This window comes from Gopherus evgoodei, chromosome 5, assembly GCF_007399415.2.
Source record: "Gopherus evgoodei ecotype Sinaloan lineage chromosome 5, rGopEvg1_v1.p, whole genome shotgun sequence".
Taxonomy (NCBI): Eukaryota; Metazoa; Chordata; order Testudines; family Testudinidae; genus Gopherus; species Gopherus evgoodei.
This window is the reverse complement of record NC_044326.1, coordinates 1011920-1024311: the sequence shown is the minus strand read 5'-3', so window position 1 is coordinate 1024311 and position 12392 is coordinate 1011920. Positions and strand designations below refer to the sequence as shown.

The 12392-nt window shown below is 59.6% G+C and overlaps 1 protein-coding gene across 1 annotated transcript in view; it reads left to right on the top strand.

The window, feature by feature from the left end:
• The first annotated feature begins 277 nt into the window (after positions 1 to 277).
• Positions 278 to 12392, top strand: part of LOC115651973 (transcription factor COE3-like) — a 73588-nt gene continuing 61473 nt past the window's right edge. Inside the window, exons 1-2 of the mRNA XM_030563376.1 lie at positions 278 to 559; positions 1196 to 1314. Of these exons, the coding sequence (XP_030419236.1) occupies positions 278 to 559; positions 1196 to 1314 (401 nt within the window). The remainder of the gene's footprint in view (positions 560 to 1195; positions 1315 to 12392) is intronic.

Genomic DNA, 12392 nt, shown 5'->3' with positions numbered 1-12392 from the left:
GTTGGGGGTCCCTTTAACCCAGTGGATTTTGGGGGGGTGCACTGGCGGTCCCTTTAACCCGGTGGATTCGGGGGGGCGCGTTGGGGGTCCCTTTAACCCAGTGGATTTTTGGGGGGTGTACTGGCGGTCCCTTTAACCCGGTGGATTCGGGGGGGCGCGTTGGGGGTCCCGCTGCCCCCTGCCCCGGCGCTGCCCCTCGCCCCCCGCCGCCGGCTCCTCCCCGGAATGATGTCAGCCTGCCGGCTCCGGCCGCCCTCCCCCGGGAGGAGGCGGCGGCATGGCCCGGGTCGGCCAGGCCGGCAGGGGACGGGGCCGGGGACGGGGCCGGGGCCGCCCGCGGGCGCAGAGCGGCGGCTGCCCGGGGCCCGGCCCGGCGGGGCAGCTGGTGCTGCTCATGGTGCTGCTGCCCGGCGAGGGGCGGAGGAGCCGCAGCGGCAGGAGGCGGAGGGGAGGCGGCCGGCCCAGCGCTCCGGCCCCGCGGCTCCCCCGGGAGCGCCCGCGGCTGCTGCTGCTGCTACCGCCGCCGCCGAGCGCCGAGCCCGCGGCCCCCGCCTGGATGGTAACCAGCGCCCGCAGCCCGGCTCCCCCGCCCGCCCGCCCGCCTCCTCCCCCGGCCCCGCTCCGCGCCCGCAGCCCGGCTCCCCCCGGCCCCGCTCCCCGCCCGCAGCCAGGCTCCCCCCGGCCCCGCTCCGCGCCCGCAGCCCGGCTCCCCCCAGTCTCCGCCCGCCTCCTCCCCCGGCCCCGCCGCTGGGATTTCCTGTCCTCCGCGCCCCCCCCCCCCCGCGCAAACCCTGCCCCACCCTGCCGCTGATTCGCACTTGCTGCGGCTCCTCTCCCCAACTTCCCTGGACCTCCCGCCCCCCGAACCACCCCTCGCTCCGCTCCCAAACAACCCCCCAGATGCGGCTGCCCTGGCTGCTGGCACCCGAGGGTCGCCCGGGCTGTGGTTGGGGGGGAGGCGGCCGGGGGACACTGGCCTTTCCCTACCCTGGACCCAGAGCCCCCTGCTGCTCTGAGCTGGGCTCTGGGCGCTGCCTGGGGCTTTGGGGATTCGACCCCCCCCCAGCATTTTCTATAAGTTTGGCCAAACAAACTTTTTGTGTCCATCGCTCCAGTGGAGGTGGCCTGGGGGTGCTGTGGGGCGAGCTCAACCCCCCCTCCCCTTTCCAAAGCTGTTCTGATGTTCTCCATCCAGGAGGGTCTCCCCAGAGGAGGGCTGACCATGAAGGAAGAACCCTTGAGCAGCGGACTGACAGCAGTGAGGTCCTGGATGCAAAGCACCGGGATCCTGGATGCCAGCACGGCAGCCCAGAGGTAAGGGACCAACCTGCCCCAGCCCTGACACTTCACAGCAAAGCAATGTCATTGCACTGCTGTGTGCGGGCACACGTCTCAGAGCCAGACCCCTGGCCCGCCCTGGCCAGGGCTTGCTGCTGGCTGAGGGCATGACACCTGCCAGACCAGCACAAACCTGACCCACAGCCTTATGCTGGAGGGGGAGTGTTTGTGTAGGAAAGTTGGTAACTGGCTTCCGTATTGTTTGATCTGGTTGGTGAGGAAGCCGCCAGAGAAGTAAATACTGAGGCTTCCTGGAAGGGGAATTAACTAAGAGGAATTTCGGAGCCCAGTTCTTATTGTTCTTACTACATTTTATCTTTGTCTTCCTTCCCCCTCACCTTTGGGAGGTTTACAATTACCAGTGTTCTGTTGAAGCGCCTAGTGATAAACCCTTTAAACCTGTTCTGATCCAAGGAGACGGAGAGGGAGAAATGCACTTGGGGGTTATTCTGAAAGCTGTGCTAACGGTCAGAAGGTGCAGAACTAGAAGTGCTTTCAGATGTGTCGCTCAGCAGAATCAAAACGGATTTTGATTGGAAATGGCAAGGGAGATCAGTTCACGTTATTAAAAAGTGGGTGTCCTATTTCCTTTCCCCAGGCAGTTGGAAAGTGTTTTGAAATTAACACTTCTGCCTGAAATGGCAAAACAGTGTTGCAAAGATAGCTGAGGATCTCCAAAATGCAGGAAAAATTGTTCCTTTTTTTCCCCTTCTCCTCCTGTGCCTAACACCCACCGGTTTGAAACTTCAGATCCATGACTCTAATTGTCAGGGAAAGTTCTCAGGACTGGTGGATGTGGCAGGGTTGGGTTAGGCTGGTTTTTTAATTGGTGACTTTATTGATGTTCCGTACCAGGATCATGGATTTTAATGTGGAAATCTCGAAGCGTGGCAGGTGTTACTTTCAGGTTTCCAGTGCACAAATAGATCCCTCTCTTTGTTGTATAGGATGGCGACATCTGCCTACAGTGGACCTGACTTCATTCCCTCTAGATTGGTTCTGTACGTTGCTAAATAGGAATATGTGAATCCAATGCCTCTGTGCTTGGAGGACAGAGAATTTTGCTTCTTTTGATTTAAATTTTTTTTTAAATTGATCCTTGAATGTTCCCAAAGCTTTGATTTCTGCTCTCTTTTAGCAATTATTTTAGTTCAGTTACGCAGAGGGGAAATTGAGATTATGAAAATAATGTGCATTAGATAATATGTAAAGTGTGTGTGTGTGTGTGTGTGTGTGTGTGTGTGTGTGTGTGTGTGTGTGTGTGTGTGTGTGTGTGTGTGTGTGTGTGTGTGTGTGTGTGTGTGTAGATCGGGGTTGTCAACCTTTCAGAAGTGCTGTGCCGAGTTTCATTTATTCACTCTAATTTAAGGTTTCGCGTTCCAGTAATACATTTTAATGTTTTTAGAAGGTCTCTCTCTATAAGTCTATAATATATAACTCAACTATTGTTGTATGCAAAGTTAAATAAGGTTTTTAAAATGTTTAAGAAGCGTCATTTAAAATTAAATTAAAGTGCAGAGCCCCCCAGACCGGTGGCTAGGACCCGGGCAGTGTGAGTGCCACTGAAAATCAGCTCGTGTGCCGTAGGTTGCCTACCCCTGGTATAGACAGATGTAATATGATTTGGCATCTCGGTTGTCTTTCCAGCTCGCTGTCCAGCTGGATTGTCACAGAAGGCGGAGAGGGGCTGGAGCGCTTGACTTTGGGCTGAATTCTCTAGCCGGGTATTTTCCCAACCTTCTCACTGAAACAAGAGGCAGTGAACTTGACCAAACCTAGGTCTAAGGTGGCCTCCTTCCCCGCAGTGTGCGGCACGGCAGCTCCTTGGGTGTAATGTGTCATTTCCCTCTTGCTATTCTGGACTTGGAAACTCACCTCAAACTGTCAAACAAAACTGAAATATCCAGGGTAGAATTGCGGAGGAGACGGAACAAGAACTCTTAGTTCCTGTCTGGTCTATCCCTAGGCAGGCTGGTCCGTTTCCTTGGTTTCCTAATTCTGAGTCTAGGCTACTTTTAAGCATTACAAGCCAGCAGGCTGAGCAGGACTTCGTCTGTTCAATGTGTTTGGGGCTGGTATTTGTGTGGCGATCCCTGGAGAATTGTAAAGGCTTCTTTTAAAACCCCGTGATCATAACCATACTAAAGTCCTGTCTGTCTGTCTGTCTGTCTATCTATCTTATCATAGAATCTGAGATCTCTGGGTTGGAAGGGACCTCAGGAGATATCTAGTCCAACCCCCTGCTCAAAGCAGGACCAATTCCCAACTAAATCAGCGCAGCCAGGGCTTTGTCACGCCTGACTTTGAAAACCTCTAAGGAAGGCAATCCCACCACCTCCCCAGGTAACCCATTCCAGTGCTCAGTTGAATCTAGTACACTTTTTCAGAGCCACCTGTTGCATGCCAGCCCCGAAGGTTACACTCAAGCCCTCTCTGGGGGCCAGATGGCACCAGACAAAGCGGAGTAGATTAGCAGGAATTTTGCCCCATGTCTCTGAAGCACCCCCCCCAGACTGTGCCCGACACCGAACCACGAGGGCCGTGTGCGGGGCATGGAGGAGAAGGGAGCTCATGGGTGGAGCCGGGCTTTCACAGCTGACTGGGGCTAGGTTTCTGTAGCAAGCACCGGTCCCTGCCTCTCCTCAGTGCCTTTGCCATTCTCCCCATAGGGCTCAGCATCCCCTTCTTCCACCCCTGGGCTTGATGGGGCCGGTCCACAGAAGTGTCTTTTAGGCCAGGCAGCCTTGATGGCTGAGGGAATAACCCCCTTCAACGTCCGGCACAGCAGCGATGCTTAGCGGAACTCTGCCCTTGGAGACGCATGCCCAGCTCTGGTCAGCAGAGAGGTGCCCGTGTGTCCCCGAGCCTGGGCTCTGCCCCGGTCAGCACTTTGCAAACACTGAGCAATTAACCCTCCCAGCCCCCTGCCCGGGAGGGGAGGAGCAAACCTCAGCTTGAAAAATAAACACAACGCAGGGCAGAATGGCGTGGGGAGATTTATTCCCCCCTCACTGGTTGCAATAACAGGCAGAACCAGACAGATGTTCACAGGGAAACTTACGAACCCCAAGATTCCTCCCTCCTTTTTGGGGCTTCTATAGTGCCTAACCCAACAAAAATTATGCTTAATAAAAGATTTCCAGCCCGGCCTCATAGCCAGACCCTCCCGCTGTCCTGCGGGAGTCGGGTTGAATTCTGAGGTCAGAGGTGGAGGGGGTTTGCTCTTAGGCAGGTTTCCTGCAGTACAGAATGTGTTGGCTTTTGTTCCAGGGATTAACTCTGCTGTCCAAATTCCTGCCCATGGCTAGTGGTGCTGGCGGGCTCTGCTTGAGGGCAGGGGCTGGGACAATGGGGCAGGAGTTCTTCAAACTGGCGCTGTTAGAAAGGCCCCGAACCCCTTCCTGGGAGCGCGAGGCTGTCCCTAACTTTGCTGCCTTAGCCTGCTCCCCAGGCAGCCTGGCCCATGTCTCCCTTTTGGACTAGATCAAAGGCAGGAACAATTTGAGCTGCTGGCTAATTGCACCTGATGGGGATTTGTTTTCCCTTTAAATCTTTCAACCTCCTTCCCCAAGTTGTCCCCCCACCCCCAAACTCCAAGGACTGGGTGATTCCCTCTCCCTGACTGAAGAGACATTTTACCAGGGCAAAACCATGGTTCCCTTGAGCCGGATTTTCAGCCTAGGTTTTGGATAGAGGCGCTAATTAATCCTTAGGGTTTGGAGGAGCATGCACGGCCTTTCCAAATGCACCAGCAGGATCCCAGTGCAAGACAATGAGCCATGCATGGAGGGCTGGGGAGAAAGGTGAAATGCCCTGGGCCAAACCCTCTGCTAGTGTAAATCAGCAGGGTTCTCTTGACTTCAGTGGAGCTGTTCTGGCTCCGTTCTCCAGCTGGGACGCTTGGGCAGATGGCTCTGGGAAGAGGAGGGCAGGGATGTCCCAGAGCTGTGCAGGGTGGGGGGCCGGTGTAGCAGGGGCACTGCGGGATGGGGAAGTGGGCACCGGGCAGGGAGTGTGCCAGGAGAGGAGACGGGAGGGGCAGAGCAGGGCTGGGCTGTGCAAGGGAGGGAGAGACACTTGAATTTGTTGCAGTGGAAAAGAACAACGTTGCTCCCGTATTAAAGCAGATTTAAGCCCTTTACTGATTTACACCCGGCGAGGATCTGGCCCTGTCAGGTGTGCTGCGCCCCCAGGCGGCAGGGAGCAGCTCCCCAGGGCACAGTGTCATAGAGCTGGGTGCTGGCTCTTGCCTCCCCCTCCTTCTGTTGCCATCTCTGAGCTGTACGCCAGGGGGCTGATCCTGCCTTCCTTGTGTGCCCCCAGCTCCCTGCAGCTCTGCTGGGACCCAGGTCAGCCCTCTGGAGAGGGGCCAAAGGCTTTCTGCTCAAGCCCTGGGCACAAGGCTGGGGTGCTGCCAATTGAATTAACCCCTCAAGCACTGAACAAGGGCTGGAGAAAATGCCCTGGCCTGCCGTCGCCAGGGTCCCCTCGCTGAGCTGGTTAACCTGGCCTGGCCCCCGGGCACTGGCTGGGAGCTGTGCATGCTGAAAGCATGGAGGAGGCCAGCGCCGGGTTTCCAGGGGGCAGACCCAGGCCAGGCAAGAAACTAGTCAGGCAGCAGCCTGGGAGCGTGTGTGTCTCTGGCTGGGCAGTGCCTATCCCAGTCTGCCCCACGTGAGCCAGGGCAGCTGGGGGCCCAGCTTTCCCTGCGGTGCCCCATTCCCATCCTCGTGTCTCCCAGTATCTGTACTGATCAGGTCCAGCCAGCGCCTGCTGCGCAGGTGTGGCACCCACTGGCAGAGCCAAGTGTGAAAGTGGGCTGCATGCGCATGCTCGCTCTCTGCCATCAGGCGTCCGGCGGGGGCTGCAGTTTGGGTTGCTCGAGCGCATTGCTGGGCTCTTTGTGGGAGTTGCTCCCAGGGCGGCTCCGCTCGGGGGCCGGTTATTAAAAGTAAAATCATGCAAGTTGCCACCTGAAAAAGACCTGTTAGATCCCCACCCCCCCCGGCCAATGTAGGATCATTCCCTCCCGCGGGCTCCCAGCAGGAGGATAAAATCAGTGGAGACCCAGTGACCCGATGTGGCCATTTGCAGAGCTGAAGGGCCAGGGCCCAGCGGGTGTAAATCAGTGGCTCCATCCACGTCTGCTGATTTGCGCTAGCTGGGGCTCTGGCCCCTCTCTGGAATTAATGAAGGAAGAATCACAGCAGCGTAATTGCCTGGTGCCCTCTGTTCCTGGAGAAGCCAGGAGTGGAAGCTGGTGCTTTCCTGTAACAGACATTCATGGGGCTCGTTTGCTAGGAAATGCTCTGATTTCCTTTAATAATTAATGGCAGCCGGGCCGGCACTCAGCACGCCGGGGTCTCCGCAGCACCGCGAAGAGAGAGGCACCATTCACCACATGACGGCTGCCTCGGGCGCCCCGACTTCGCCTGTTTAGTTTGCTCCTCGCCGGCTGTGGGGAAGTTGCTCCTCGCCGGCTGTGGCGTGGAGTTGAAGGCGGGCGCAGGATCTCCCCAACGGGCAGGGGAAGGTGGCAGGCCTGGGTGCCAACTCCCGGGAGCTGGGTGCCACTGCCAGGGAATCGTGACTCTGTGTCAGACTGGACAGAGCCAGGACACCTCCTGGGGGGAGCTGGATGGAGGTAGAGCAGGGGGAATGGGCCAGCAGGTCATCAAATTGGCTTCATGGGGTGACCTTCCTGAGCCGTCGCGGGGCCACACACGACACCGCGCCAGGCTGGGCGGGGCGGGCGGCGTGAGCCCTCCCTTTCCTGCCTCAGTGCCCTCTCGAGGGGGAGTTGTAGCCCAGCCTTCACCATGGAGCGGCTTCTCTGCCGTGCTAGCGTGTGCCTGGGCGTTTGTGTCTCCAGCACAAGGGCCCATGGGGGCGGTTAAACTCCAGTCTCTCCTGGGTTAGTGTGGGGAGCGGGCAGGAAGGTGGCTCTGGGGGCAGCCAGGAGCCTGACTGGGTAGTCGAGGACTCTCGGTCATTGTCTGGCACGCGGTCGGGTTTCCACTGTGCCGTGGCCCGCTGCGCACTCCTGGGCCTTGCGGAAGGGTCTGTCTCGGGCAGCGTTTCCCTTCTGCTCCCGCGACCCTGGCAGCTGTGTGCAGCCCTCTGCCAAATCACTCCCTCCCGGCTGCTGGGTCCAGCTTTTGGCCAGGGCCCTCGAAGGATTGTCACCAACGCTCGGCGGGCTGCGTGCTGCTGCGGGGGCAGCAGAGGCAGGGAAGGCCCCGATCTGGCAGACTGACTTCTGCGAGTGGAGCCCTCTGGACTAAGGAGGCGGCTCCTGTGACCGTGTCTCCCGTGGGCGAGAGCGTGGGCAGGGTTATTGCTGGAGCCACCCAGTCCCAGCCCCTCTGGTCCCGGCTGCCCTGTTTCAGGTGAAAAACAAAGGGTGAGACTGGGTAAACCCCCAAACCAAACAGCAGCAGCGTGATCACTGCATCCTCTCTGGAGCTGTGAGCGAATGGACAGAGAGGAGCAGTGGGAGGAAGGGAATCACAGGGAGCTGATGGGAACGGCACTCAGCAGCGGGGGCTGCGTGGCTGGGGGGGAGCAGGGCTTTTTCAGAGCAGCCTACCTGTGTTCCCTGTGATTTATTCATGAGAAATGCTGCAGTGGAACAGGCTTCCTACCTGCAGCAGGGTGTGGGGGAGCGATCCAGCTGTCAGCCCCTGGCCGGTACGAGCCGGGCTCGCTGGCCTCCCAGCGGGGATTGGACAAGGAACCCGAAAGCAAAGGGGAGGCAGCCGTGCGGTGGCGGTGGCGGTGGCCGCAGCAGCACCAGCGCGGTTCGGTTACCGCAGCATTGCGGGTGGGTAGCCCGATTCTGGAGTGCCCGTCCTCGCGCAGGCGCGGGGCCGGAGGACAGAGCCGTGAGGCCTGCCACTCTTCCCTCTCTGCTCCCCCCCACCAGCCTCTCTCCTGCGGGGAGCCGCAGCTCCCCAGGGCAACGCTGACCTCGTGCAAATGGCCTTGAGCCCCGGCCTGGTTCAGCCCCAGGGGCCTCGGTGCGACTGCAGCTCTCCTTAGCCATCAGGCCAGTCGGCTCCACAGCTGCCTGGTGAGTGAGCTCGCCCGCTCCTGCCAACCCAGCGCATCCTTCAGTTGTTTTCTTCTAACCTGGAGCTTTTTAACCACGCATCCCCTCCCCTGCCCAGGTTATAACCCAAGAAACCCAGCCGGGCTCCGACAAGCCGAGGTTTCGAGGGGCCCCGTATGAGTATTGGGCTAATCATAGGGTGACCAGACAGCAAGTGTGAAGCATCAGGACGGGGTGGGGCGTAATAGGCGCCTATATAACACAAAGCCCTATCAGGACTGTCCCTATAAAATCAGGACATCTGGTCACCCAGCTAATCGAGCTGCTGGCCCGAAGCCTCAGAAGTGAACACCATGGCTGGATGGTGGAGCCTGTCTGCACCCCGCTGTCAGAGCTGGCCTGGGGGGAATGGGGTGGAAGGTTTTCCCAGGGGGGCCTCGCACGGCGAAGGCCGTGGGTTTTCGGAGCAGGGTTTGCCGTCGGTACTGAGTGCGTAGTGGAAAGGCTTTTCCTGGGACAGTTTGTGTGAATTGCTGTCACTGGGGCTCTAGCTCGGGTACTGTCTGCCCCATCTCCATAGTATCATCCCTCTTTCCTGGCTTATCCTCACACACCCCTGGGAGGCAGGGCAGGGCTAGTCTCCCCATCGCACTGAGGGGAAACTGAGGCACAGAGTGGCTGACCCATGTTACATAAAGACTCTGGCAGGGCAGGGAATTGAACTAAGGTCTCCGTCCCGAGTCCCCAGCCGTGGCCGTCACCCCGTGGTTGCCCTCCTCCCCCTTCCTGCAGCCCATGTGCAGGAGATGCTCACACGGACGTTTGCCAAGAGTACGTTCCCAGCCATGGAGCGCTTGCTTGGGAGCTCTTGTGCTTCGCCCTGTGTCGTGGGGAGTGGGGGCTGCCGACGGACCTACAAGCCGTTGGCCGACAGCCAGTCCAGACTCTGCCACGGGTGGAGGATTGGCGAGTGGGCAGGGAGCTGGCTGCCCTCTTCACGGCCAGGAAAGGTCACTAATGCGCCAGGGGTCGGGAGCGCTTGGCCCAGCTCCGGCTATTGGAAGGGGAGCTGGAGAATGACGGCTGCTCACTCCCTCTGGGGCGCCTGGCCCTGACCATGGTCGGCAGGCAGGACATGGGACTGGCTGGACCTTTGCTCTGAATGTTCTTACGATGAAGCCGTGTCAGTCCCCCCAGTCCATGGAAGTGGGCCCGTGGGGCTCCAGACCGAACGGGCCGATGAACTCAGAGGAGATTTGCCATTGATTTGAATGGGAGCAGAATCGGGCCTGTCAGCTCCAGCGGGTTCTCCTCTCCGCCGCAGCTTGAAACCAAAGCCCCGGGGACGGAGCGGCTCTTTCACGGATCCACCCGCCCGCTCGGCCACTTCACTGCCTGGTGCTCGTCTTGCTGTGTCCCCTTGAGTTCTAGTCTGGCGACATCCCGGCCCCCTCTGGCTCCGGCCTCCCCGGCCCACCAGGGGACGAGGTTACAAACGGGCGCCGGGCCCTCAGCGTGTCACTAGAAAGGGGCTTGGGGCGGCTCTGCCGGTGGGGAGGGGGCACGGAGGGGACCTTTGGCTGGGCCCTGTGCCAGGAGCCAGGTTTCCAGGGAGCTGTGCGCTGGGAGAGGCGCCCGCGATGCTGCGGCTCACAAGACCCGTTCAGTCGGGGGGGTTCAGCAGTCCAGGGACTGGAGATGTGCGCTGCTCGGGGGTGTCCAAGGGGCTCGCGCAGGAGCCGGCCCTGGCGGAGGGCCGGGTAGACATGCCAAGGGAGACGGTCAGGGGGCTGGGTGGTGTCAAGCCCCTCCACGTGCCCAGCATCCTCCAGGAGCTGCAAGAGGCAGTGGGGATGCCCCATTGGCCCCGCCTAGAAATGCTGCTCAGTGGTCACGGGTGAGCTGAGTTTGGGGGAGCTCTGCCCAGCTCCTAGAGCCAGCAGCTCTGCCGCAATGGGGCAAGAGCGGCCTAGACCTTGGGGAGTGGCTCCCCCTGCCCCCCGTGGGGGCTCCCTCGTTCAGGGCTCTGGGGACGCTGTGGGGCAGGTTCCCACAGCGTGTCTGTGCCTCAGGGCTGTCCTGGCTCCATAGCCGCCCAGCCCCTGTCTCAGTCTCCGAGGGGAGTGCTCTGGAGCAGGAGGAGAGGGGGCTGGGAGCAGAAAGGATGGCAGCCATGGGTCCTGCCCAGCCCACCCCGCATGGCCCCTGGCCTGGGACTCGACACGGAGCTGCTGAGAGCCCACAGGATTGACAGCTGGACATGGGGTCCCCGTCCCTCTGCGTGGATGCGGGGAGGCGGGTTGCAGGCTGCTGACCCCTGGATGGTCAGGCGAGCCTGGGCATCGCAGGAGTGGGCTGGCCGGGGGGGAGGCTGAGGTGAGCCTGGTCTGGACGTGATCCCGAGCTGGCTGCCCCATAGTGCGATGTCCGCACCCCGCTGTTGGAGCTGACCTGGGGGAGTGCAGGTGGAAGGGTTCCCAGGGCAGTGTGTGGCGGGTTGTATACACACATCCGGTTGTGTAGCTCTGGGGGTGTGTTTTAGGGGGAAGAAGAGTGGAAAAGCTTCGACGAGCCAACAGGTTAGGAGAGGAAAGATCAGGACTCCTGGGTTCTGTTCCCAGTTTTGCCACTGATTTGTTGTGGGGCCTCAGCTGAGTCCCGCCCCCTCGCCTTGCCTCAGTGTCCCTGTCTGTACAAGGGGGACAATGGGCCTGGCTGGAGGGGGCGGGGGAAAGGCTGTGCAAATTAACTCACTTCTGCCTGGAAAGCAGGCGCCAGAGGTGGGCACCAGACTGTCACGATGGCCCTCCTGCAGCTCAGTATGGAGGAAATCCCCTGGCACAGGGCAGAGGGGGTCGCCTGGGGGCAGGCTGTGCCCCTGAGAGCCCCCCACCCCATGCAGGGAGCTGTCTCACACACACACCCCAGAGGGGGCCTGGGCAGCCCGGAGCGTGGAGCCCTGGGTGTCCAGGGGGCAGGCCCAGCATTGGCAGCTTTCCCCCCAGATGTCCTCCCCAGGCTGCGTGGTGCGTTATGCCCCCCCAGCACCTACATGCACTGTGGGCTGGTTTCTGTCGCTGCTGAGCACGGCTGGATCGCAGCGGGTCCCCCGGCTCCATGGCACCCCACAAGCCAGGGGCTGGTTCTCGGTGGCTCTGTGCCAGGGCTATGGTGGACTTGCACCTTTGCACTCTTCGCCCTGTGGTGATCAGGGCCCTCCCTGGCCTCGGGGGTCCCCCCACCTGCCCTCTGCTGCTCATGCATCCCTGCCCCCAGAGGAGTCTCTAGGGTGGGCTCCAGAGACGATCTCTTGCCAGTGGGGCTGACAAGGGGCCTGGGGCATGTAACGTTCTCAGACCAACCCCAGCAGGCCGGGGCGTGAGGGGCCCAAGCCGTGGGCTCGATAAAGCAGGGCGTGGGGAAGCAACTGCAGCACGAGGCCGCCCTGGGGACCCCTGGGTCACAGCGGTGCCTTGTTTCTAGATGCAGCAAAGAATCCTGTGGCACCTTATAGACTAACAGACATTTTGGAGCATGAGCTTTCGTGGGTGAATACCCACTTCTTCAGATGCATGTGGTGGAAATTTCCAGGGGCAGGTATATATATGCTAGCAAGCAAGCTAGAGATAACGAGGTCAGTTCAATCAGGGAGGATGAGGCCCTGTTCTAGCAGTTGAGGTGTGAAAACCAAGAGAGGAGAAACTGGTTCTGTAGTTGGCAAGCCATTCACAGTCTGTTCAATCCTGAGCTGATGGTGTCAAATTTGCAGATGAACTGAAGCTCAGCAGTTTCTCTTTGAAGTCTGGTCCTGAAGTTTTTTTGCTGCAGGATGGCCACCTTAAGGTCTGCAATAGTGTGGCCAGGGAGGTTGAAGTGCTCTCCTACAGGTTTTTGTATATTGCCATTCCTAATGTCTGATTTGTGTCCATTTATCCTTTTCCTTAGAGACTGTCCAGTTTGGCCGATGTACATAGCAGAGGGGCATTGCTGGCATATGATGGTG